Source organism: Pithys albifrons, chromosome 9 (assembly GCF_047495875.1).
Source record: "Pithys albifrons albifrons isolate INPA30051 chromosome 9, PitAlb_v1, whole genome shotgun sequence".
NCBI classification, from domain to species: domain Eukaryota; kingdom Metazoa; phylum Chordata; class Aves; order Passeriformes; family Thamnophilidae; genus Pithys; species Pithys albifrons.
The window spans coordinates 214,839-242,128 of NC_092466.1; the positions used below are offsets into that span (position 1 = coordinate 214,839).

The 27,290-nt window shown below is 45.4% G+C and overlaps 2 protein-coding genes across 13 annotated transcripts in view; both read right to left on the reverse strand.

The window, feature by feature from the left end:
- Positions 1–10,268, reverse strand: part of ALDH18A1 (aldehyde dehydrogenase 18 family member A1) — a 28,940-nt gene extending 18,672 nt beyond the window's left edge. Inside the window, exons 1-6 of one of the 8 annotated variants that reach the window (XM_071563303.1) lie at positions 10,187–10,268; positions 6,198–6,321; positions 3,662–3,882; positions 1,930–2,079; positions 1,741–1,845; positions 298–456 (exon numbers count right to left, since the gene is read on the reverse strand). In XM_071563303.1, the coding sequence (XP_071419404.1) occupies positions 298–456; positions 1,741–1,845; positions 1,930–2,079; positions 3,662–3,882; positions 6,198–6,291 (729 nt within the window). In that variant the 5' untranslated portion in view covers positions 6,292–6,321; positions 10,187–10,268. Of the gene's footprint in view, positions 1–297; positions 457–1,740; positions 1,846–1,929; positions 2,080–3,661; positions 3,883–6,197; positions 6,324–9,764; positions 9,789–9,840; positions 9,954–10,041; positions 10,080–10,186 lie in introns of those variants that run through there. The other 7 variants (XM_071563305.1, XM_071563306.1, XM_071563300.1 and 4 more) reach the window with 7 other exon arrangements.
- A 3,081-nt stretch (positions 10,269–13,349) lies between these two features.
- On the reverse strand, positions 13,350–26,967 carry TCTN3 (tectonic family member 3). 5 transcript variants are annotated; one of them, XM_071564377.1, is made up of 13 exons: positions 26,712–26,967; positions 25,993–26,111; positions 24,116–24,246; positions 23,093–23,201; positions 22,904–23,022; positions 21,779–21,814; positions 21,299–21,373; positions 21,072–21,197; positions 20,030–20,125; positions 19,746–19,843; positions 18,987–19,152; positions 18,169–18,306; positions 13,350–14,882 (listed from the first exon to the last, which is right to left on the reverse strand). In XM_071564377.1, the coding sequence occupies exons 1-13, from the start codon at positions 26,825–26,827 to the stop codon at positions 14,661–14,663; spliced, it is 1,551 nt and encodes a 516-aa protein (XP_071420478.1). In that variant the 5' UTR covers positions 26,828–26,967; the 3' UTR covers positions 13,350–14,660. The 5 variants fall into 5 exon arrangements, with proteins under 5 accessions (XP_071420478.1, XP_071420479.1, XP_071420480.1 ...); XM_071564378.1 differs by lacking the exon at positions 26,712–26,967 and adding an exon at positions 26,395–26,608; XM_071564379.1 differs by lacking the exons at positions 25,993–26,111; positions 26,712–26,967 and having other exon boundaries at positions 24,118–24,206.
- Positions 26,968–27,290: the final 323 nt, after the last annotated feature.

Consider the following 27,290-nt stretch of genomic DNA (forward strand, 5'->3'; position numbering starts at 1 on the left):
GGTGATGACCTGCACAAGTGCCTTCCAACTGCAACTATTCCCCGAAAAACCAAACCAGGCATGCTGCTCTTTGGCAGAGCAGACATTATCTGCCCTGCTTTCACCCCACAACAATGTATCATGCTAGATACAGACAAGTTAGCACAGCCTGCCAGTACCCTCTGTCCACACACTAATTCCGCATGTGTGTTTCCCTGCTCTAGGCTTCAGAGGTCCCCAGTTATGGCAACAGTCAAGTACTCATTAGAGCTGTGCCATCTGCAAGCAGGAGCCACCCCTTTGCAATACTTTACCCACATTTACCCCCTGCAGATCACTGTTTGGCTCTGGAGGTGGAACAACAGCATCATTAGTGTTAATTATAGGGACAATATTCATCCTTAAAAGCTCGTGCAATGTTCCGTTTAAGTTGCGACGCTTTTGTTCATCATGGAAATCCAGGTTGGTGACTAAAATCTGAAAGAAAGCAAAAAAATACTTAGCCTACCACCCCTCCTGAGAACAGAATCATAAACTTAACATGTCATAACAGAGCAGTCATGCCTTTTTAGTCACTAAAGAAACACAAGCCACATATAAAGGATTTAGAATACAAATAATTCTTTCCACAACAGTATAGGTTTATATGCCTTAACTTCCACTGGAGTCTACAATGGCCTTTCTCAAGCTGACAGGTCACACGCTCCAGCAGTGCAGGTGAAAAAAAATGGTAATCAGAACACAGATGCTGATGGTAACTACTACGACTTAAATAATTCAACAGCCTATTCAGTATGTTGCCTTTCCTGGTTTCCTCCCAGTTTCATGTTTCTACTTGCAATAAGCAGAAGGGATGCTTTGTATCAAGACTTCTCCTCAGCTCACTACAACTCACTTGTTTTTCTGAAAGAATCTCGTTATTACAGCCTCCTGCATGCAGATAGCAAAAAACCCTCAATGTCTGCTCTGGAAAGACTTTTTAAATTTTTACTCTGTAATTGGACATTTAAGAACTAAGCAAACAACTCCAGCACACAAATGTTACAACAGTACTTGGAATCCATGTGTGCTCTGACCTTTTTGACAGGGACAATGAATTCATTTGTATCAAAGAAATGATAGTTGTCTACAGACTAATATAAGATTCTAATCCACCACGACCTATAGTGACTTTTAGCTATACTGTAAACATTTTCGCCATATCAGCTCTGTCATATTACAGGAAGAAGTTCCTCCAAAAAAGACTTCATACTAGGCTCCTAAACTCATTAAAAGTGTCTAAACAAATAAGGCCTTACAGTTTATGCAATTCTGTATTGTCAGAGTATTTAAAATAAGCAAAGCCTGTTTAAGAATAGTTCAACTGACACAGTTGCAGCCTTCAGTATAAGACCCAGACTAGGGAAACCACCATCCACAAGCTGGAAAGGTTTGAGGAGCAGATGGGCAGCAAGTTCTGAAGCATGGATATGCACTTCCACCAGCTTTACAGAATGTCTGGCAGTTCAACCACCTGTGATTTCTAAACCCTCGCTTTGGATCACCATTCAGCTTTTGTAAAGAGACTTTAACAGGCTCTCCCCGTTATGTAAGAGCAGGACACACCTAACTTCAGAAGGAACAAGTATATGTTTCATCTTGACAATGGACAACTCCATGTCAGAAACACTTAGCAAGGCAGTCCTGTATAACGTACTGTTTGTATGACAATAATAAGCCCCCAGAATAGCAAGTCAATGCAGGAAGGAAGGAATGCCTTACCTGAGCCGCACAGATGCTGTACTGTGTAAACATGGCCTCGTACAGGGCCATGAGCCCACTCTGGCCAGCTGCTGCACAGGCTCGGGCCTCCAACACTGGAATAGCCTACAAAGAGCAACTGTCAGGCAGTGACTGGAGCAGGTACTACCCAGCATTTAAAGAAAAGCTTGAGTGCCACTGGCCTCTCACCATGTCTTTCAGCTGGCTCTGGCCTGAGTGAAGCGCTTGTCGCACACTCTGAGAAAGCAAGATCTCGTGGCGCAACCGCTGCTTTCCAAAGGCTACGGCCCCGCTGGTGACAATCATCATCTCTCGGCCCTGGTTTTGCAGCATTGAGACCTGTAGGTACAGAAAATAAGAAACAGGGGCTGGTGTATGATCACTGCCAGCACAACAGTCCTGGCTGTGCTTTTGCTCACCAGTGCTTGCTGACACAAGCGCTGGGCTTTATCCAAGGATGCAAAAACAAGGCAACCACCCTTTAAGACACTTCTGCACACCTTCCTACCCCCTTAGGAGCTATGCCAAGGATTGCATGCCATCTACAGCTTCTTCTAAACCTTCTTTTCACAGTACCAGCTTTTATGATGGAATCGCGCTTGAATCTTCAGAATACACATTATATGGTAACACTTCTACATCCCTCACCTCTCCACCTCCATTGGACAGATAAGGAAAGGTATGAAAAACTGTAAAGTAAGAGCAGAATCTTCCACCAACCTTCTTATTCATCATCCACTCCCAAAGTTACTGCCATTATACAGTAACTTCAAATTCTAGAAGTTAAGAGGCCAACATAAAAAAATAAAAGGATTACTTCCTCCTTACCTGTATCTGGCCACATTCCTTCAAAAGCCTTAAAGCGAAATGTCTTATGTGAATTTGATTTATTATGTTAACTTTACTTCTCAGAGGGAACATGTTCAATCCTTGTCAAAGTAACCGTTTCATTTTGGAGAATAAATACATGAGTTGATCCCATCAGTTTTTCCTACAAGGAATGAGGTTTTAAGTTTTTCCCTGAAGGAACTCTGTAAATGCTCAGGTAATCAAGAAGCGTTTACTCTTTCTGCAGAGTTCACAAACTTCAGTATCACCTTCCCATGAAAGCCAACGAACACCTCAGTCCTGTCTTACCTATGGCACAAAAATCTCACTGGGCAAAACTCTCCCTCTGCACTGGGTCCGGCCCAGATGGCGTTAACTTTCCTTATAGAGGTCTGTGGTACCATGCTTTGGATTTCAGTTCTGAAACAGTTTTGACAACATTCCCATGTTTTGTCTATTATTAAATAGTGCTTGCACAGCATCAAAGCCATCTCTTTTCCCCACAGTGAGCAGCACTTGGACAGCATCAAGGCTCTCCTTTTCCCATGATGTGCCATCCCAGCTGGCAGGTGAGGGGTAGGCACAAAGTTCAGAGAGGACACATTTGGGAGAGCTGACCTGACCTGGTCAAAGGGACACTTCAAATCAAGTAAGGTCATACACAGCAATAAAACGGACTGCAGAAAAGCAAAAGGCAGGGGCTTGTCTTCCAAGGTGGCCACCACTTGAGGAGCAGCTGGGCATGGTCTGTTTGTGCGAGGTAGTGAGTGATTGCCTCAGCATCACTTGGTTTGTTTCTCTCCTCTTTGACTTATTAAACTGTGTTTATTACAACTCATGAGTTTTCTTACTTTTACTCTCCCCTTTTTCTTTCCAATTCCACTGGTGGTGGGGAGCAAACAAGAATCTGTGTGGATGCTTAGCTGATGATCAGGGTCAACCCACCACACCTTCAAGCAACAATGTCCCGATTAACCTGGTTCATGGAACGGCAGCACAAGGGGTTGAAATAGAGGGTTTATTGCAATCTTCTGTCCCACTCAACAATTACCCGGTACCTGAAGTCAAAACAAACACTGAGGCACAGGATTACCTGCTCTACAATGGAAGCCAGCCTCCCAAGGGCCAAGCCACACTCATCTCCTCGGGTCACAACAGCACTGCCCAGCTTCACCACAATCCTCTTGGCGTGCTTCAACTCACTCCGATGTGCAAAGGATTTCCCATGGGCACGGCTGAGCGGCACTGTGAGAAACGGGATGTTGCTCCAGCAACGGATGGATTCATTCCTTAATCTTTGGTTATGGTGATGGTCTGTGGAGAAAGAAAGCAAGGAAGAAGAAAAGCAGTTTCAAGTGTTACATTCAGACTTTAGGTCCTTGAAGCCAGGTAACATTTCCTCCCTTTCCAAGGCTAAAGCTCACAACACACACTTCCTGGTGACTGGGAATGAGAAGTAGTTTTCAGTTCATCCAAACAAAACGAGAATCAGTACCACCCAAGCAGCACGAACCATCCCTGAGGTATGGAAGGCAATATCCCATGCATCACAGAGCTCTGACTCTGGGAATCCAGACGACCAAAGTGAAGGACACTGTAAAAGAGCCCATACAACTCAGATCACAAGAACCAGTTCTAAAAACAATCTCTTTTGCCTTGCCTCATTAGATAGTTATAGAGAGTTTTCCTGCCTGTAGTAGCACAGAAAGCTTGACTCTTAGGAAGGAAAAGAAACACAGCTTTTACAACACCTCTAAGTCAGGTATTTCTGCACATTGCTTAAGCAGGGGCAGCTGAAGGGGGATGAACTTACGAACTCGGAGTCGTGTGGTGGTGTCCAGACCCTGGGACAGGAGACTTGGTTATGCCCCAAGCCTGGCAGTGCTCAGGCCTTCGGACAGTGCCCTCAACAGCGTGCCCAGCTTTTGGGCAGCCCTGAAGCGTCAGGCAGCGGGACTAGATGACTTATATTTTTCCATATATTCACTATCTCTAATTTGGATGCTCTATTATACAAAATAGATTCACTTATAACCTAAAGTGACTATTCTTGACGCTGCTTCTCCTGGAGAAAGATAGGAATGAACACCGTGATACATAAAAGAGAAACTTGTAATTAAACAATGCATTAATTAAGTAAATATTTAGTTCATTATATGCACAGAAGCAGCTTAAATAGTTAATCATAAATGAGGGCTGCACTAACATGTCACACAAATAAAAGTAGGAAATGGAATTTTGAGAGGAGTTTCATTTGCCTCTCATTTTCACTAAAGTCCACTTCATCTTCACTGAAGTCCTCACTGCTAATCTTGCTCTACGGCTGCATAAACCCACCTTTTTTAGTTATTTTACATCAGACTGAGATGTGAAATCAGCTCTCATTTTACATATGCCAAATATTTCTGGTGATGCAAGCCCATTAACTTGTTCCATATGCAATTAGGAAGGAACTGACCACAGCCATCCAGTTCCTGTTTTGATCAAATAGGCTTGCAGGCATCCCAGTTTTTCTATCTTGTACCTTGTCAACAGTTTCACTTCCTTAATAAAGAAGGGGAAACTTATCAAGCACACTTAAGTATTTGGCACTGCAGATCCTTTTTTTCAGTCTGCATGAGGCTTGCTTCCCAGGAGTAAAAAGGCAGAATTTCAAAATACACCTGAGCTGAACAGAACTGAAAACGACAGTGAAGAACAAACACAAAACAGTGGAGAACAAAAAAACCTTCTATGATAACTGGGTTATCACATAAGTTAGATGACTCCAGCTTTAAATCACAACTGATGAAGTAACAAGAGTAGCTCCACTCCTAGACACTATCAATACTTAGGAATAAACTCACAATTAATACTGTGAAAATTATGGACTTCTGAAAATGAGGGATACTTAGAAATATTACAAATATTACAAATACAGAAGTCAACAGAGCTGTAGCTCATAAAATATAAGTTTAGCATTTTCAAGATTTCAACATTGAATTCATATAATTATTAATAAAAGATAACCATTAACACAGAGACCAATGGGAAATTATTCTTGCACACAAGAGTAAAGAGCTAATCTCTTGATCTAATAGGGTCTATCTATCCTTGTCTTTTTTATTTCAGACCACTCATCAAACAGGCACCGAATAGTTCTCCCACATTAGATTTTCAGGAAGAGCTATTTACAGCACACCTGTGTAATTACACTCAGGATTCCTGCATGCATCTTTCCACTTTTGCCTAATCCAAATAAATTTGAGATTGGCACCTTGCTTTACTCAAGACATCTGTGGGCTGAAAATGCATATAGGGAAGCAGACACAATCAGATCTTGTTTTCCAGGAACGTATGAAGTTGAAATAAAGAACTTTAACAGCGGCAGTACTTTCACAACTGATGTTTTTGCTTGAAATCCATGTCAGAATGAAAAATACACAAACTCAGACATCCAGCTGAATAATCCTGAGTTAAGGGAGCAAGTAACAATAAGTAAGTAGAGCTTCAAACACAGTTCACTTTAGAGGTTGTAAATTTGAATGATATTAATGAGATGATTTTCCTTTCACCACAGCAAAGAGCACAGACATGCCCAGACACAGTGACCAGCAGTCCTAGAAAGGTGTGCTGTGTCTCATACATACATGAATGGGGAATGGCTGCCACAGCACGTGGAGACAACACGAAGCACCGTCCAGGGGAACGGACAACAGGACTTAGAGCAGCTTGACACAACATTCTGAGATGCCTTCTGCAAATCAAGGATATCTGCAAGTTAAAAGGGAGGAAGGAGGAACACCGGTTAAACTTCAGTGACTTTCCATCTATATTTCTTTCTTCACCCACTTCCTCACTCCAACTCCTCTCAATCCTGTACAGTCTTAATACAATTTCCTTGTGCCCACTCTCCACTTTGCAGAATTTGCTCACACACAGTGACACAGAAGAAACCGAAGGCCCCCGTTCCCTACCTGTTGCCAGAAGATCATAACTAAAGGTAAAGAAAAAAACATGGTTCCTCAAGAAGGGAAAACACTATTAGTGAATGTACCTACAATGGATAAAAGGCATAACTTTGTCCAGACAGAAGCCGGGAAGACAAAAAAATGAGAGGTTGCATCATCTAGACTTCTCTGTACACCCCACAATAGAGCATCTCCTGTACTTGTCATGAACTCATGAACCTCAGCCTTATTTAATACAGGAAACATGCTCATTCACTTTTTCCTGAGCACTATCAAACCACAAGATATTATCCATAACTGCAAGTAAGGCCATGAATTTCCAAGGTATTTGGCATTGGTTTCCCTTGACCAAACCTGTAAACATTCAGGATTCTTCTCTCTCTAAAATTCACTTCAGTAACTAAACAGCAAACAAGGGATAGAGCGTTAGCAATGTCCTATGACAGCTCTAGTTAAGTAATGCATTTACTATCACAAAGGAACGAGAGAAGATTAACAAGAATACAGTTCTCCCAGACAGTATGTAACCCATGAAACCTTTCCTTCCCCTTTTACAAAACTTTGCTTCCTACTTGCTTTCAGTCCATTTCTCTGCACCACTGGTATAAAGCAAACACCACTGCACAAGCTGTGGGACAGAGAAGGTACTGGAAAGAAGACACGAAGATCTCAGCAACGGCACTAAAAGGCTGCTATTACAAATACCAGGACAATCACAGCACTGCCAGTTCCAGCACACGTGCACATGAACACTTGGAGTTGCCCCATTATCCTGCATCAGAGTATTTATTATCCCTCATTACAATCCTTCCCAAAATCGACACCTCTACACTAGACAAGGCAGCCACCAGCAGATAACGGTTCTCTGGTCTAATAAAGCTGACAATGCATAGCATTGTAACAATATTAATCTGCAATGTCCCTTCGGTTCCGTGTTTCATGTGAAATGGCAATATTGACCCCTGCCAGGATGAGGCAAAGGTCTCTGAGCAGATGATCCAACTAAGCAAGTAGTCAAAGTTTTCTCCTCATAACAGGGCAAGCTTCAAGGAGCTGGAGAACAATCCTAGCTAGACCTTTCCCCTGAGCTCTTACCAGGCCATTCACGCACCTGCCTGTGGGGCTGCACAATTCCCACCAGTCACAGGCCTGGCTGTTCCAGCCTTCCACCTTTAAGTTCACCTTCACAACTACTATCAGAGAATCTTCTCAAGAGGGTCTTGTCTTCCTTGTCTCAGAGGGATGCTCAGAGTCCTGACAACCAGAGCTGGCAAACTACGGGTCCTTTATCCAGAACCCCTTACAATCCAAGTGTCCTGAACAGAACAGCTCCAGCTCCCTCTTCAGCTCCCTCTGCAGCCCATCTCCCTTAGGGACAGAAGCAGGCACCCATCCCTACACACCTCCTGCAACAACTCCCCCGGCAGGCCTTCAGCTCCTCCTGCAGCGACAGCCCTGCCTGGCGCTGCCCTGGCACAGCACACAGACCCACAATGGCCAGGCCAAGGGTGCCTCTCCTTGGCTTCTCCTCTGGGCTGGCAGAGAACCACCCCACGCTCCCACCATGGGGCGGCTGGCAAGGAAGAGCAGCCCCGTCCTTCTGGGAGGCTGCCCCCAGTTTCTCTTTGCCAGACACCTGTGCTGAGGGCAAGCAGACAAGGAAGGGTGAGAAGCATCAGACATGTGGATCTGGGGAAAGAAAAAGATTAGGAAAAAAAAGACTAGTTTTTGAAACTTGTGACAAAAGGCAAGGAGAGCAAGCTGACAACAAAATAGAAAGTTGAAAGCAGCAGCAGACATCAAGAAAATGAAAAGAGAGGTGAACTGGAAATGATGATGCCAGAAAGCACAGACCACAAGGTATGCTTTAAACCACAAGCTTTCTTTCAAGGCCAGTCCAACTCCTTTCTCTCCTCCCACTGAATTAAGGACTTAACAGATAATTTCAATTCTCATTTTCCATTCCACTCACATTTCCACCATTTCCATACCTGGAATGGTTCTGGTCTTCAGTAACAAACTAAAAAAAGTTATATAATATAATTAAACACAAAATACAAAAAATAATAAAACACTTCTGCCTTACTTAGAAGGAGCATTAAAAAGAAATGCAAAATGCATTATTCAGGTATCTCCCCTAGCATCAGCTTAATTTTTTTTTATTACCAGAAAAACCTACTTCTTCCAAACTAGTCTCTAAACATGACCTTTAAAAATATCATTTTCACATTATCTCTTTAAATAATGCAAGTTATCCCTATATTATTGCTAATAGAAAGCAACACTATTGGTTATTTTCATATATTTTTATCTTCAAAAAAGCTGTTAAGTAGCACAGTACATTTAGATTCTGTTCCTGATCAGCATAAACAGACTTAGTCACCTTCCAAAGCCATGAGAAATCTCAAATCCTAAAACTGGTGCCTTGAACAGCAACAATCTGCAATGCCAGCTTTCCAGTCTGTTGGCTGCAGCCCCATAGGATGTCCATAAGTATTTGCTGTGAGCTGATTAAATTAAACCAAATAAAACTTTCTCACGTTTATATATAAAGGCAAATATCTCAGTATTAGGTCATTCCACAGATGAAAAAAATCTGGAAACCAATCTGATAGAAACAGCCATTCTGTACCACATTTAAGCAATGAAGCAGAGGCAAATCAATTCCAAGGAAAGGCACACAATTGCCACGAAGTAAGTCTTTACCACAACACAAATAAGTCTCCTGTGACACGCAGAAGCTTTTGCTATTTAAACCGCTTCATTACCTTACCAAGTACAACTTTCGCAAAGGGGAAAAAAACAAAACCGATCTGCAGTTCTTCGTGCAAACTTAAACCGGACGGGGCGCCAGTTCAGAAACGCTGACTAAAGTACAGAAATACTTCAAATAAATGGTCTTTCGAGCAGATCTCTAACAGCTTCGCCGGGCTCTGCAGCGCTCCACGCACAGGGAAGCGGCGATTCAGAGCAGCGAGTGCCACGTGCTTCCTCCTGCGCAAGAGGATCCCGGCGGGGCCAGGCCGTGTCTCGGCCCCGGAGCCCTCCCAAGAGCCCCCGGCGCTGCCCCGCCGTGCCAGGCCGGCTCTCTCAGCTGGGCCGCGGCGCACCCGGGTCTGTAAAGCAGCAGCTGCGGCGGCAGGGCCGGACCCCTCGGCGGCGTCCCTACCGGGGCGGGGGAAACCGCGGGCCCACGCGGCTCTCCCGAGGCGTTTGAGCCCGCGACCCGCAGCGCCCGCCCCGCACCTGAGGGAGCAGCGCCCGCTCCGTGCCCGCTCCGCACCCCTGAGGGAGCAGCGCCCGCTCCGTGCCCGCCCCGCACCTCTGAGGGAGCAGCGCCCGCCCCGCACCTCTGAGGGAGCAGCGCCCGCTCCGTGCCTGCCCCGCACCCCTGAGGGAGCAGCGCCCGCTCCGTGCCCGCCCCGCAGCTCTGAGGGAGCAGCGCCCGCTCCGCACCTCTGAGGGAGCAGCGCCCGCTCCGTGCCTGCCCCGCACCCCTGAGGGAGCAGCGCCCGCCCCGCACCTCTGAGGGAGCAGCGCCCGCTCCGTGCCCGCCCCGCACCTCTGAGGGAGCAGCGCCCGCCCCGCACCTCTGAGGGAGCAGCGCCCGCTCCGTGCCCGCCCCGCACCTCTGAGGGAGCAGCGCCCGCTCCGTGCCCGCCCCGCACCTCTGAGGGAGCCGCGCCCGCTCCGTGCCCGCCCCGCACCCCTGAGGGAGCAGCGCCCGTGCAGGGCGAGCCGCGCGCCCGCCGGGCCCGCCCCGCTGTCCCGCTACAGCCAATCCGCGGACCCCGCTCGCCGCAGCAGCCAATCCTGCCCGCCGCGGGCCCGGCCACAGCCAATCGGCAGCCGCGGCGGCAGCGCCCGGTCCCTCCTCCCCGCCCGCCCCGGATGATGTAACTCCGCTCCACGTTGCAGCACAAAATCCTGGGCCGTGCAAGTTCCAGCCTGAGCAGCTGTTGTGTCTGGTCCCAGAGTGTTCCAGACAGCCCTGCCCACGGAACGGGCTGCTGAGCCATCTCCCGCAGCCTCCCTCCCCCTGTTCGCGCAGATGAAAGAGAAGGTTGTGCAGCCACACTCGAGAGAGCGCCTTTAGATTCTTAGGCCGTTTATAGCCTTTCTTTTCTCCACTGTAGCAGAAACCCCTCCAGAAGTGCAAGAGTGCTGGCTTTGCTTTGCATTTGCATTCACTTCTAAACTAAGAGAACCATAGAATCATTTAGAACCACAGAATGTCCAGGGGAGGCTGTTCAGTGCCCGACCACCCTCTGGGCGAAGAACCTCTCGTGGCATCCAGCCTAATTCCCCTGGCACAGCTCCAGCTGTTCCCTCAGCTCCTGTCACTGGTCACACGGAGCAGAGATCGGCTGTTACTTCACTGCACCTCCTGAGGAAGCTGCCGACCTCGAGGAGCTCTGCCCTCGGACCTTTCCTTACATCAAAGCTATTTCATATATACAATCATCTCCCTTGATGTGCCTCCATCTCCTCAGTTATCCCAGAGTACAGCGAATTACCCACGGGAGAGTACAGACCTGTCAGATCTGGACAAAGCAAGGATTTATATCGTGGCATAATATGTTTTTTTTTTTATTTTGCACTTCATTACTTAAGCAATTTCTATCATTCTATTTGCTTTTTGACTTTCACTACATCTTGAACTGACTTTTCAGAGTATCATGCACATCTCAGGTGTTTTCTTCCATGGATGCTGCAGACAAACATGAAAATAGCATTGCTTTCATACTACTAACACAACATGCACCAAGAGCAGCTGAAAAATTACTGAAGCTAAGCCTGAAAGATGCTCACTTTGCTATTGAACACAATTTTCCTAACCCCAGCAGAGAGTAGCTTATACAGCAAACACAGAAATAAATCACTAAAGCAGATCAGACAGAAATAAATCAGCAAAGCAGTTTACCCAACAAAAAATATTCCCTGACACAAATATGGAAAAGGTAATGTAGTTTCTGAAGTGACTAATCATAAAAACTTTCCCATAGAACAGCAAAAGAGAAAACTTTATTTAAGCCTTTGTAAATTGCTTCTTTCAGTGTCCTCAAGAGCAAATCTGGGAAGAAGGTAAACACTGCCAAATATCTGACAGTTTTAGGGTACAGAGTCAGCTCAGGTATAACCACTTTTAGAAATATTTGAGACATTCGTTTAAGAAAAAAACCTCTTGACTTCACAGTACAGAGACCGTTGCCAAAGGCTTTTGGTAAACCGTGTAAGCTTTGCTCTTTAGGTGTTCTTTATCTACAGTTAATCACTTTTTTCAGAGGGCTATCAGGTTACTTAAAAAACCCTCTAATCTGATGCTGTTTGTCTGCTGTGAAGAAACACTGTGTGAAGAACACAGGCTTATCACCAGGTCAGGTCAAACCCTAGGTGGTGACTGTCAGGGTCAGGCAAGTGTCAGGAGGGTTGGAATGCTTTCTTTGAGCATGGAGAAATCTTGCTATAGGCACAAGAGCCCGGCAAGGAGAGCGACGCCTCAGAGGAGCGGCAGCACCGCTCCCACAGGGCCCGGGGCCGGCCGTGCCGCTCCCACCGGCTCGTCCGGTGCTCGCAGGGGCCCACCCTGCGCTTCCCCGGGCGCTCCGCGGGGCAGCGGCGGCTCCGGGACCGCCGGCACAGCGGGACCGGGAGCCCCAGCGGCGCCGGGAGGGCTGCGGGTCCGAGAACGGGCTGTGCGGGTGCGGCTCCGCAGCGTCAGGGGTGGGGCGTCTCTGCTCTGCCCCGGGGCCGGACCCCTCGGCCGCTCCCGGGCGGGAGGGAACGGCAGCAGCGACGGGCGGCGGGAGGGAACGGCCCGGGAGGGAACGGCAGCAGCGACGGGCGGCGGGAGGGAACGGCCCGGCAGAGCCGCCTTTCCACCGAGGACCCCGCGCTGCCTCTGCGACCTCCGCCCGGGCACGGCCGAGGCTGCTCGGGCCAGCCCCACGTGGCCCTGCCCGGCCCCGCAGCCGCCGCCACCTCACGTCGGTTCCGGCCCCGCCCGCCAGCAACGAGCTGCTCTTGCTCTGAAATCCGAAACTGCATCTTTTGGCCAAGAGTCGATAGTCAGGCTTCAAGGCACATTAAAGAACATCTAGTTAAGACCGTCTTCACTCGGCCTGTGTAGAAACAGACCTACTGCCCCCAAAGGGCACGGCGGACAGCGGGGGTCACACCCGGTGCTGGCAGCGGGGCCATCACACGGCGCTGTCCCAGCCCTGCGACACCGAGCACTAGGGCTCCATCCTGTGCATTGACAAAGGGTGTGTGTGTGTGTGTGTGTGTGTGTGTGTGTGTGTGTGTGTGTGTCTGGTGCGGGACAGCGAGAAACTCCGCCTGACATTCAATGGCAGTATCTTCGTAGTCACACCTAACTGAATGATGTCAATAATCCAGAAAATAGGGATGCCAGATCCTTTTCATTCAAGCTATATTCCAGCACACTTAGCCATGTGACATTTGGGAAGTTTCTGCAGCTAACCCTCTGTTAATTCAGTTACTGTCCCCTGTAAATTAATTTCCTGCATTCCCCAGATCCGGGGCATCACAGGACACGGGACACACTACACAACAGTGTTTGGCTAAAAGCTTTGCTAAGGTACTGCAGGCACAGCTGAAAAGCCACATCTACCTAAAAATCCAAGCTTCGTGTTGTGCTGGTACCAGCAGCCCTGTGTGCCATGGAATGCAGAGTGTTCAGTCCAGCCTGCACGGGCTGCCCCAAAATCACAGTCTGTGGAAGCAGCAGATACTTGCATGGAATTCTTTCCCATCTAATAAACCGTGCAACCACTCACAAAGGTAAATATGTGAAGTTACCCCAAAATCTGCATGTTTTGTTTTGTTTAATTCGTGTTTTCTCCTTGGATACCCTAATTACATGTTTTTCAGTTTATTTTTGCTACATGCAACTATACAACTATATTTGTACAAAAGCAACAAATACCTCGTATTAGGCTCTGATCTTCCTACCCCCTATTGATTCCACTGGAGTACTTGGCATTGTACGGGGCAAATTTTTCCATCATCTGAAGAATTTATAATAAATTAATCCTTTACTAAAAATATACTTTCATCCAACAACTTCCTGGAACAACTGAGCAAATTTCCCATATGACAGACTGAGGCAGACCAGGAAGTGAGAACAACACTGTTACCTTTTGTGGTAGTAAACGTACATCCTGGTCCCAGAGACTGAGCCAGAGGAAATGTATTGCAGCAAGCTTCAGCCTCCTAATACATCTATAAATTCTTCCTAAAATAATCAATTTTTTAACTTAAGAACCATTCACAGCTCCCTCTGATGTGCCACTTAGAACTTCAGTGGCTGTCATTTTCAGTTCAGTTTCTATCTGGAGCCACAAGAGAATGTTTTGTATCTAGGAAAAACTATATTCAGACTGGTTTCTTCCAGCTAAAAAATGATCAAGAATGAAGATGTCTTGACAAACCACTGAAATTCAACTATATTTCAGAGTATGGGACATTTACAATTACTTTGCTTTGTGCAACACTATTGCTAATGTAAACAGTGATTAAACCATGGAAATTTCAATTGAATATCTCTATTTGAAAAAACATAGGAAAGTGAGTCAAAAAGTGTCACAGAGGCATGGCTGTCATGCCACAGGGACAGGTTACAGTTGACTGGCAGGCATGTCTACTCATAAAATAAGAATTCAGGCCAGCCAGGAGGGCTCCTGTATTGTAAATATTCATCTAAGTTCCATACAGAAAAATCTGGTGCTCCTCCAGCAGGGAGATAACTGAATGCAGCTCCAAAATGTTTGGATTGAACTTTGCTCCTCTCTCCATAATCCTTGGTCAGAGAGCACGCTGGGTGCCTGGGAACACGGACCAATCATTTCATGTCCTCCTCTGTGTCCTTCGTTAATGTCTCTGGATCCCTCCAGTCCTCAATTGTTTTACTGCAGTGATGTTCACAGGGGGTACATACAGAGAACAGGGGCATGAGAGGACACAGGGCAGAAGCTGGTGCTGTGGCTTAATCCAAGAGCAGAAGGCACAAAGATATGACAGGCACAGTGAAAGAACCTGAGGAGAAAACCCTGTGATCTGGATCATACTCTGAATGTATCCACCCACTTACTGAACTTTATGTACAGGCCACATCTATTTTCAAAAACAGAGAATACTAGACATTATCAGAATCAACAAAAAATAGCCAGCCAGATCACCTCTGTAACTGCCTTCTGAATCCAATGCCACCCTGAAAGGGAAAAAGATGTCAAATGGGAGTTTCCAGTGCCTTTGGGGCTGGCCCCGGGGCGGTTCTGGCCAGTTTGTCACGTCAGTGAAAGTAACTACAGTTGTCACAGGTACCGTGTGTGCGCCCAGGAACTGCAACAAGAGGGAAAGCACAGTTAAGCAGACAATGCAAAATGTGTATCTCCTCTCAGTTTTCTAATGGACACCCACCACAGATGACTGGCAAGCAAGATGTCTTTACAATGGCAGAGGTTAAGTGTATACAGTTCTCACTGGAGTAATCCCTCTTCCCCCCAGCTGATAATTAGCAGGTAAAAGATCAGTAGCTACTGTGCCTTATATGTTACAGATCTCCAAAGTGGCAGCAGTGACTCAAGCTCTGCTAGAGTAAGCCTTCTGTTCAGAGGAGAGACATATCAGCTAGTTAGTAGTAAGAATAGAAACAAAGCTAGCTTTATTTTCTATAAAATCATAAACTGTATGTAAGATAAGATCACCTGGCCAAGTGTTTGCTACCAGAAACAGACAGAACCACCACAAGATGAAATCCTATCAATAAAGTAGGGACCAATACAACAATAAATTTATTTCTCATGTTTTGGGGTTTGTTTCAGAAAGAACACATAGGTAAATATGGAATAGGGGACTGAACTTCTTAGGCCTCAATTCTATTCTGTTTCAACAGAATGCTGCGAGACAGTCAATACACTTGCTCCTTGAGTTGAGTTTCATGGCTGCCTTGGGCTGATTTAAGGCTATGTTGCTTCCAAAGGAGCAACCTCACTTCCTGCCCCACTTCCCAGCTCTGCCTGCTAACAACATCAAGAGGGAAGCTACTGGCAGTGCACCTTCCATGCTTGCACTGAGTTAAGCCAACCTGTGAAATCACCACCTCACTCACGTCCCTGAGAAGAATTTGGAAAATTGCCTTAAGAGCAAAGTTCTGTAGGAAGCATTCGAAAAAGCTGCAAGACAGAATTCATGACTCTTAAGACAGAAATACTGAGACTCCTGTTGGAGAATTTTTGTGCTGTCTCTCACAGTGAATTAAAAAACACTGCTGTGCTTAAATAGAAAAATGTAACGAACAATGCAGTGGGTACAGTCCTACTGCAGCACATGGCTCTACATGGAGTCTGCAAAGATGTATCACAAGCAGATTCCTTGTGTACACTTGCACCAGCAGCACCAATCCTGGGAGCACAATTGTGGGGCACTTCAGCCCTGTGGGTCCATCTCCCAGCCCAGCTCTGCTGCCCGAAGGTAGCCCCTGAGCGCTCCCATTCCAGAATGGCTACAATACAAGGCTGAGGCTGTTCTTATCTCATCACCTGGAAACTTCACTCACTTGCAAGGTGTCTAGCATTCCTGCTTCCAGCCAGTTTAAGCCCTTCTTGCCCTCCGTGCCAGATCAGTCCTCAGTCACAAATTACCACTGCTGAGCAGTTACAGTTAGAAGTTCCCCCTTGCTTCTGATGGATCTAAGTTCTCCTATTAATGAGTAAACACACAGTAGGCCCAACTGCCTTAGTCAACAAGAAGCCTCAAGATGATTGATTTTGTGCCTCGACCTTCAAAATCTGCCTTAAAATCAGAGAGATTAGTGCAGGGAAAAAAGCCCATTTAAACTCCTCCTCAACAACTGGGATAAGGCGACCACAACAAACTTCCAGCATGCTCCTATAGAGCTCTACATCACTTAAGAATGTCCTATATTTTTAAGAAGTCCAAATACAACTGTGACAAGATACTGTGGATGGGTGTACAAATCAGGATGTCTTTCCTGGGTTCCCTGTTTTCTGACCAGCCACTTAGACGACTCTGCAGTGATGCAGTGTGGTCTGAAGGAAAAGGTTTTCTCCAAAGAACAGTTAAAGGAACTAAACAATAGTTCTCAGAGAGAGAATATGTAGGCTAAAACTGGGAAGTGACATAATTTGAAAGTCAAGCAATGGGCAACACACATGGGTGATCTCACTGCTGTGCTCACAAATGGCTGCAATTCCTAACTACTGCCTATGGTACCAACTTGCTCCCTTGCCAATATGCCTTGAGTAACAATCCTAGTTTGTGCATTGCCATTGATGAAGTCAGGACTGATTTTAATGCCATGGGGTTTTCTTGCTGCCCAAAACTTGCTTCCTCATCATTTGCTTGGCAATACACCCTTACAGCTCTAAAGTAATCAGCATCAGTTGTTCACACAAATGAAATCCAAATCTCATTCTTCTTGATGAGCTGATCTTTACTGAGGGATATGTCCCCTGCACTTTTACTAGGAACACAAGTCTTCCTCTTCAGACAGAAGTTGTGTTAATGAAGCTGTGTAACAGTTCAGATTTAGAAAGTATTTTCGTGGGTGTCAGTTTGCCTCATGCAATGTGAGTTTTACACAGTTAATACTATCCTAGCCTGTTCTCTTCATGTATTTTGCAAGAAGGGAGGACAAAGAGTTATCATAAGATGCATCCAAAGAAACGATGTAAAGTCTCATTTAGACCAAGTCTGAAGTTCAAAGAGTATTAACACATCAGACAGATGCTTCCTGTGTCATATCTCACTGCCATGTGAATGCCATGGGCAGTGTCATCTGCTCCCCCTAAAGCCCTTACAGAGAAGCATATGCTTTGAAATATATGAGCTGCCCAAAAGACTATGTGATGTCAAAAACCCAAAATCCACTGACACATGCTTGAAAAAGACTATCTATTGTTCCTTATGGCCCTGTTAAGTTTCTGCTGACATCACCGAACCACAGAATACTTTGTGTTAGAAGGGACCTGTAAAGGTCACCTAGTCCAAGTCCCCTGCAATGAGCAGGGATGTCTTCAACTAGGCCAGGTTTTTCAGAGCTCTGTCCAGCCTGCCCTTGAATGCCTCTTTCTGGCTTACGACCTTCCTCCTTAATTCTTCAAGTCTGCTGCCATGAACATCAGTCTCTTCCTCAGCTACCTGGTGATTTCAGAACTTCTAAAGGAACAGAAATGTCTTCTTGCACAGACTATCATTATGCTCTGGGGTCTGTGAAATATAAATCAACTCAAATTCCATATCAAGGCTTTAAGAGCCAACCAGGTAAACATGGAGTAACTGAATGTTTGCAAATACAATTTTATATTGAGCATAATTAAATTTTAAAGTTTGGGTCCTTAAATGTCAGAAGGTGGTTTAGAGTTGGAAAGAAGGTACCTTTTCCAGTTGTGCAACTGAGTGAGGACAGTACCTAACAGACTGCAAAACAACTTTCCTCTATGGAGCTGCTGAATACAAACTCTTGCCATTGCAGCCAGACCACTGCTAAAGTTCAATAAATCTCAGCTTACTTAGTTTCAAGATCATTTGATTCTTTGGTTGTTAAACAACCTGTAAATCCCATTTAACTACCTCTGTGTGTGAGGGAGGGGTTTTAATTCCATACCTTCAGGGGGTGACACTGGTAAGAGTACCGTGCACCCAGTATTTGAGCTTGTGGGTTGGACAGGAGGCCCACTTTAGTCCACAGTATCTGTATCTCCAGGGTCACAGGAACCATGCAACAGGAAGTGCAATTCACAGCCTGAAAATAAAATATACTCGAATCAACTTAACATAGTATTTTAAAAGTGAAAAATGACCCCTATGGTCCAAATGTAATATTTTGAACAGCATAGGTCACTTCAGCACTAAAACCATTACTACTGATCAGGTCAACCATCCCTTTTGGAGCTATATCCATTTCACTGGCATCTCATTTCCCAACAGAATTGGTCTCAGCTGTATCGCTTGGATTTTACATTCCATTAGGCCACCTGACAGATTAATAATCAATATACAAGTATGTTAGTTGCAAACTTTCAATCTTATTATGTAAATATAAATATATCCCTAGAAAATGGAAAATCAGAAAGAATGGTAACAATAAAAACATCAAATTAATAGCAAGTAACCAGCAAGTATGAGGTCTAGAAGGCTGTTAGAAAACTATGTAATAGAACACTGGATTCAGTATTAAACTTTTTGCCCATTTAAATAGAAGGAACAGGATTCAAGTGAGACGAAGTCTGTCAGGATTTGTTGGTGTTTTCTTTTGTTAAGCACCCTAACAGTATGAACCATGACTGCTTACAGGTGTTAAGGCTCCTAAGAGGACCAGAGGACTATCACACAAAGAAAGTCTAGATGCCCACGCTTCCCTCAGGCAATACAAAGATATGAAAGGAAAAATATTCACAGTTGGTCCTGCTGAATTCACATTACCTGCATACTGCAGTTCTGAACCAGAATGGTTGTCCACTCTTCTCTCTGGGTTGAATGAGCACTGCCAGTTATAGCAAGGTCCTCTGCTCTGTTCATCCCCTGAAGAGCCCTGTATAACTTCTGCTGCATGTAACTACAGTTACTCACTTCCAGTAATGGGGACAGGCTGGAAATGAGAAAATAATAGCTTTGACAAAGTGATTTCCAGATGAAAAAGAAAAACCACTACCAACATCCTTCCTCTGTAATAACTATTTCTTCTGCTCTTCTAATGAGTCAACAAGTATTGGTATTAAACAGATGTAGTTTCAATCATCTCTGCAATGAGAAGGGCGAAAATATGGCAGGGTAATGTACAGTAAGGAAAACTGACAGCTCTTTAGCCATGTTATCACACCAGTGGTCCTACACCTACCCTATCAAAAGAACAATCCAAATAATCCAAATAATCACTTTTCAAGATTCCTTTGTAATTCACTTCTCAAATATAAACTCTACTCTTGTCCAAGACACGTTGCCAGACTTCAGCCTCATGATGTCCCTGAAAGCCTTCAGAGTGTTCGGATTATTCTAGTGGTCCTCCATCTCTCTGATACCCACATTCTCTTAGAAGGACATGAAAGATCTGTAGACACCCATTGGTGACCTCAGGGAAGGACCCTGGTTCCGTAGCACTGCATGACAGACTATGGAAAAATGTGCCAAGTGAGTCCACACCTTCCACCTGTGTCAGGAAGGATGACTGCAGTGTGTTGGTACCTGAGTTTGCAGCCTGTTCTCATGTTCCTTCCAAATTCTACTGTGTGTCTGAGGAACTGTGAGCAACTTCCATCACTTTCACTCTGTAAAATGCTCATCTGATAGACTGCAAGTCAAGAAGCCAAACAAAAGCCAAAACAGAGTACAGGACCCTTGTATTTAACAATCCACTCAGCCCACATTCCTCTTCATCCCTATCAGAGGACTACAAAGGTCCAGACAAGGGAGTACCAGAAGTCAATAAACCGAGTGATAAATAAAAACTGGTAACAGAAAAAGGATACATGCTGCATGGCACCATTGTTTGCAGTCAGCAGGGGTGCTCCAGTGATATAGCCGGGGTTTCCACTTCTGGGCAACGTGCGAGAGAGGGTCTTGCTCTACAAAGATGCAAAGGGAAGAAACAGAAGAAGAGGAAAATATTGGCATCGGTGAGATCCATTCATCTCTGAAGATCAAAGGCACATTCTCAAAAATGTAAATTTAAGCCATTTTTTGAATGACTGAATATTAGGCACTATTAAAACTCCCATTATTTGTTTCCAAAGCTTCTTTCTTACCCGGCAAGTTCACTTGCAGTCCAGGAGGCAGAAAACTAAATCTCAGTGCCCTGAAATGTGGATACTACCAGGAAGGCTCCCAGGACAACAAATTCCTATTGCTCAGCATTTGTCTCTGAGCAAGTCAACATACCAGTCTGAGTAATTCTACAGATAAACTGCAGAACAAACCCTGCCTTGACCCTGATTCTTAGGGGCACATTCCACTTTAAATTGTTTTATGGTGAGAGCCTCTGGGGATAACTCAGCAAGGTGGTACTGCACACTTATGAACCTCTGAGATCATTACTTGCCCAACTTTACATTGCCCGTATGGGACAAGATTTATGTGAACTTAACACATGTTAATATTTCCCAGATTTCCACCTGCTCCAAAGTAATTCTCTTTCCTGCTGCACAGGCAAAGTTAAAAATAAGTACCTGGAATAAATGTAGCCACTCTGTTCACAAATCCCAACAAAATACCCCCAAACCCACACAAACCAAACAAATAGCAAAAATAAACAGATAAAAACAATCAGTCCCTTGAAATTTGTGCAATGTAGGACTGCATGCTTGCACTGAGCCTCAATTTTTGTACTAGCATGGTTTACTTGAGACCAGAAATGAATCACTCCTGCCTTCAACTACCATCTGCATCCCAGGGTTCTGTTACTACTCTACCACAGTGACACTGCTCAAGTATTTACAAATCTCAGCTGTAACAAAATGGGTCATGACCTACATACAAAACTGGTAAAAGCCCACGGAGGACAGGGGCACTGACCCAGAAGTGCAAAGTGAAGTGCTGCTGCAGAGAGGATCCGAAGTTCCCGGAGATGTTGCTTACTTTGAACTGGACAGAAACACTCTGAATTCCATTTGTGCCACTATATTCTACCTCATAGATCACCTGAAAGTCCAATTCAGAGAATAATCAGAGACACAGTAAGCTGATAAGGCAATGACTTTAAGCTTGTGTTAAGCTGCTCAAAGTAAAGAAGATTCACATACCTCAGAAACCACATTGGTACATGTGTTGTTTCTCAAGTGGGGAGCTCCAGGAGGTGCAACTGCAGCGACATTTACCTGGAGACAGGAAGCACATGAACAATTGGTAATTGTTTAAAAGGGGTGTGCATCCTTTATTCTTTTCCATTGATTTTCCATCCAAGTCAGATTTACCTCCTTGCTGTAGCTGTGATCTGTGGGTATACCACCCTGCCCCAGCTGCCCCATTTTTTACTAAGAAAACAAGCTACCTCCCTTAACTTAAGCTCTATCTGTGCCCAATCATTTAAAAGTACATCCTTCCTTATATCCCTATTTTTCTTCTATAATGTCATACTTTTTTCAAAAAAACCCTTGTCTCAGACACAGTACCTTCCCATTCTCCCAAGTTCCCAACCCATGGACATTACTACGAATGCTTAAAATTCCAAATATGTTTTATTTCAGAAGTAGAAATTATTTTTATTGGTGACAGAGACTGACCTTCATGGACTGCACAATGGTGCCACTAACTGGTACCTGGGGAAAATAAACAAACCATTATACAACACCAAAGAAACCCCAAGTAAATTTCTGTGTTTGCAGATGCCTAAAGTCATGAAATCATACTAAACAGAGCTACATATTATACTGACAACATTACTTAGTTGATTCCAGATGTGTGAAACTTGCCATCATTTTGTGATCTATAAATCACAGACCTAATCCACAGAATGCATTTTAGAACATCAGAAGACAAATTTAATCTTGGCCTGGCTAACGTCCTGCAGAATGCAGATACTTTGAAGTATCACATCTCTGATCCACTCCTGGAACTCCCTTTTCTGCCATGAAGTAATTCCTTTAGCTTCCAGTTAAGGAAAAACTGAATTTTGGCCACAGTGATAAAGACAGCCTTGAAAACATGAGTTAAATCTTATCAATGGAACATCCTCTACTACAGTCATCTTGATTTAGATTTTCAGTGTAAGGGGAAACACAGTCACTGGTCTTAACAAGGTGTTCAGAGTTACAATATGGTTTTCTCATGGAACACCAGTGAAACACTATAAGGCAAGAGGAGATAATTTCATATAAACATTCACAAAGACCAGCACCATTGACCCAGGACAGTAAATCCATTACTTTGAAATTAAACAGAAATAAATCATGTAGAAATTGATATGGAGTTCAATCTATGCCTGTAAACAGAGCTGATATTGGTAAGTAGCCTTCAGTATGATTTTAGAGGTAACATACTGTGTAAAACAAATCCTCATTCTTAATCAAGAACATGCACTGCTTAGTTGATCAAGCTGATGGATAAACAGTCTGTTTAAAATGCAAGAGAGCTCTAGAAAACCCATTAAAACTATGAGGTATCAATGAAATACCTGTTAAATCCATTAAGAATTTGTTAATAATTGAAATTTATCTGAAACTAGTTTGAAGGATTACCACCAATCACAACATTTTTAACAGGTGTCCCAGCAAGAAGTCCTCAACAACTGGGAGATGATGGATGACACACCAAATGACCTTCAGTTTTCCAGTTAGCTGAAGCTGCAGAGGAAGGTAAGCAGTCAAGCAGCCAGGATTTTGCACAAAAGCAAGAAATCCGACATGCACCTTCAGCACAGTGAAGTCCCGGTAGTAGGAGGCAGCATCGAGGGCAGGGTCAGTCATGCAGCTCCTGCTCAAATTGGAAAAGATCCGAGTACAGCTTGTGCTTTTGCTGTCCAGGAAGCCTGAGTTAAGACATGACAACAGGTCAAACAGAAGCAAATCAGCCTAAGATATTCTTCCCCCTTTACTAACCAGCAGGATTTCCATCAGCACAAAGTCCACTGGCTCCCATTTTAACTGGCTGTCTAAGTGTGCTCAGTACAGATGATGAATCAAAGTAGATTAGAATTGGATCACCAGCCTGAAAAGACAATTTGGAGAAATCACAAAGTTACTGTGGAATACAAGGTGATGACATCATCTGTGCAGGGAGACAAATCTGTACTTCTTTGTGTACACACAGCTTTGTCTAAAAGGTTGTACAAACTTTTAAATATAAGAAAACTAATCAGGAACTTTTTATACACTAAGGAATGAAAACAACTGAGGCACAAACAGTTTAACAGTGTGCTCTGGTAGCCAGGAGGGCCACCTCTGTTTTGGAGTGCACCAGGCCCAGCATCACCAGCCAGTCAAGGGAGGGGATTGTCCTGCTCTGCTCTGCACTGGGGTGGCCTCACCTGGAGCCCTGAGGGCAGTTTTGAGCACCACAATGGAAGTTCTGAAGCTATTGGAGAGCACCCAAAAGAGAGCTACAAAGATGGTAAGGGGCCTGGAAGGGAAGGTGTATGAGGAGCAGCTGAGGACACTTGTCTGCTCAGCCTGGAGAAGAGGAGGCTGAGCTCAAACCATATCAGGGTCTGCATCTTCCTCACGAGGGGCAACAGAGGGACAGCTCTGATCTCTGCTCTGTGTGACCAGGGACAGGGCCCGAAGGGACGGCTGGAGCTGGGCCAAGGGAGGGTCAGGCTGGAGGTGAGGAAAAGGTCCTTCCCCCAGAGGGTGGTGGGCACAGCCCCAAGGCTGCCAGAGCTCCAGGAGGGTTTGGACAACGGGACAGGGACGGGGGATACTGTTGGGGTGTCCTGAGCAGGGTCTGGAGTTGGACTGGACGGTCCCTGTGTGTCCCTTTCAACTCAGGATATGCTACAATTCTATTATAATATGGACTATAGATACAAAAATAAGACTCTTTCAATCTGTTTTCATTAGATTTCATCAGACAACTTAATAGAAGTCTATGTGCAAACTGATTACTATTTTCTTTCAACTCACACGGTAAAACGCAGAGAATGACGGCTGGACTTGTGATGGTGCTATGAAAGAGTGTCTGCCATACTTCTCTGAGAACTTCATGAAATCAGATTCTTTGATAACCTGGGGCTGTTGGAAATAGTTCAGCTTTGCTAGAGTTCGAAAGGGAAAAAAATCCATCAATATCAAATTACTAGAAAAAAATATTGTGCCAATATTTTTAAAAGGAACAGTTGCAGTAATTATAACCTAGATTATGCCATATATTAATATCAACCCAACTGAGCACTTCTAACAAGCTAATAGGATCTATGAATAGGATGACATCATGAGTAGTTTGTTCTGTTCATGGGAAACAGATGTTAATACACAAAGTGACCTTCCAAAAAGCATGAAAACTGATTGACAGCTGTTTTAATATTTGCTGTCATTTCTCTGAGATGCCCAAATTAGACACACAGGACATTTTAATTACAGAGCACTACCAATTTATGAGATCACTAAAAGCAACATTAAATGGATTCAAAATAATTAAGACTGGTAAAACTCAAAGAAAGTATAAATAGACAACAGGCATCCTAAAAACCAGACTTTCACTTGGTATCCCACAGTGATTCCCTCCTGACCCAGTGGTATGCAATGGTATGGTTACAATGCTATAATGTATTAAATTATTGCTGCTAAAACACTGTTATAAAATGGCAAATTATTAAAGATGTGCTATGTAGACTCATCCTAATATGCTTGTTTGAACAATAGACTTTACACTATATCCAAATAAAACATGTCACAAGATTCAAGGACCAGAGATCCTACTGACAAAAGGAACAAGTCACTATTCTCAACTACAGTAGTACCAAAGAGAATTTAGGTAATCCAGTAGATTTGGGATGGGGGGGAGAAGGACAAAAAAACCCAACAAACCACCAAGCAAAGTCATTCTGCTGTTTACAGGCAGAACAGATGCTCAGAGGAACAGTGGAGCAAGCGAAACAAAAGGTTTTGAATATCCAAATACAGCATTAATCAAACAAACCAGTAAAACTTTGAAGGTGACAAAAGTCAGAGGAATATTAAACTCCTCCAAGGTTCACAAAAGGAGGTGCACAGAGCACCTTGCTTAATGATCTCTTGAGAGTATAATCACGATACTGAAAAAGCAAATGCTTGTAGTTGTGCTCTTCTCCATACAGAAAACATTCAGGCAGCATCTGTAAAGAGCTGAGAGAGGGAGCAGATAATATGAAACTAACCCTGTTCTGAAAACCCTGTTATTGGAGTCGTTAAACCTCAGCCCCTCCCAACCTACAATTCTCATGGATTTTAGGTCAGAAGGAGCTGGGACTGTGGGTCAAAACTCCCAGACCAATTACTCTAAAGAGAACATGGTGTGTTCAAATGCGAGACTCCAGTGAATTGCAATGAATGCCAGAGAGCTGGACAACAAATCAGTCAAATGAAGTAAAATGTGGAAAACAGGAAAAGAGCGTTAATGGCGTATCCTAAAAGGGCAGTGAAAAAATCATTGCCAGCCGAAAAGAAAGGACAAAAATAAGCATTTATAATAAAGAATCCAAAATACAGTAAGAAATCACTTTCTGAAATGGGCAATAGTGGAATATTTCAAACATCCTTACTTGCTGCTCCAAGTGTAGCAAACTAAGTAAAGTATCTCCGATACAGAAGCAGTAGAAAAAGGCTAACTCGTGCTTAGCCAGAAACCCTACCCATAATGGGAGTGCAATCATCTTTTTTTGTCACTGGTGATCAGACCCCGATTCACTACGGTCTCCGCAGAACAGCCGAAATAACCAGTAACAGTTACAAGGTATCATTAAAAAAATCCCCCACACAGAGGCAATCTATGAATGAAATGTGTGAAAAGAAAGGTTACTTACAGTCATCCAGTTGCACACAGAACAGATCGTGTCCACCAGGAACAGCAATTATGTCTGTAGGATAAGGGGTGTTACTTCTGAAAATGAGTGACTTTTTCACACACACTTGACTCACAGACCTGGAAAGACAAGACCCCCACACGCAGCAAACTGTTAACAAGGCTGTTCTTGCATAATTTCATATTTTACATTACTTAATGGCAGCAACAGAAGACAACATCGCTTTTCAACAGTTTAGATGAGCTGTTGCGCAACCTGCACTGATATTCAATCACAGAAAGCCTCTCCTGTCATTGCAGTAACTTTGTGGAGACTCTCTATTAGTATATTTAGAAATCACTCTGACAGAAAAAGCGGTAAAAAATTCGGTGTCCATGTATTGGAGCTGCTCTCGGTCCTCACCACGAGTGCAATCTGCAAAGCCAGATTTTACTCTGCAGTAGCCGAAATCCTCCTCCTCAGTGACGGCACCGAGCGGTCCGTACTTGCCGGGCTGGCTCCCCATCGCACAGCGCCTCCTTTCCTAAGATCGGCCTTCCCCGCTCCCACCGCCAGCGGCATCCCCGCACAGTAACCGAGCCCGGCTCTTCCCGGGCCGCCTCTCCCGGCCCCCCGCGCCCAGGGCCGCGGCCACAGCGCAGCGACGCGCGGGCAGCTGTGCCGCGGGTTCCGCCCTGGCCCGGGAGGCGCCAGAGCGGCGGCGCCGCGACCCTGCGCACCTGCTGCGGGCGGAGCGGCGGGCCAGGGCCGGGGCCGCGGGGCTGAGGGCGGGCAGCGGCGGCGGCAGGGCCGGCAGCAGGCCCAGCAGAGCCAGCAGCGTCCCAGCCCCGCGCATGGCCGCCCCTCGGCCCGGCGCGGACACGGCGCCTGCGCGGCCGCGGGGCGGGCGGGCCCTGCCGCGGGGCGAGCCCGGAGTGCCGGCCCCGCAGCCCCCGCGCCCGGGGGTGGGCCCGAGGGGCGTCCCGGGGGTTCGCGGGCCAGAGGCGAGGGGCGGGAGGGAGGGAAAGGAGGCGGTACGCGTGTGTGCTGTGGGAGCGCTGCCTGGGTACGTGTGTGTCCTGTGGGAGCGCTGCCTGGATACGCGTGTGTGCTGTGGGAGCGCTGCCTGGGTACGCGTGTGTGCTGTGGGAGCGCTGCCTGGATACGCGTGTGTGCTGTGGGAGCGCTGCCTGGATACGCCCGCGCTGTGGGAGCGCTGCCTGGATACGCGTGTGTGCTGTGGGAGCGCTGCCTGGGTACGCGTGTGTGCCGTGGGAGCGCTGCCTGGGTACGTGTGTGTGCTGTGGGAGCGCTGCCTG

Excerpts from the sequence above, each read along its gene's own strand:
- TCTN3 (XM_071564377.1), bottom strand. The coding sequence starts at position 26,827 with ATGCGCGGGGCTGGGACGCTGCTGGCTCTGCTGGGCCTGCTGCCGGCC. Across the intron at positions 23,202-24,115 it reads CATTCTCTGCGTTTTACCGT|GCTGGTGATCCAATTCTAAT; the intron begins GTGAGTTGAAAG and ends TTGTCTTTTCAG. Across the intron at positions 19,844-20,029 it reads ACAATGGTGCCATGCAGCAT|ATGAGCATTTTACAGAGTGA; the intron begins GTATCCTTTTTC and ends GCAGTCTATCAG.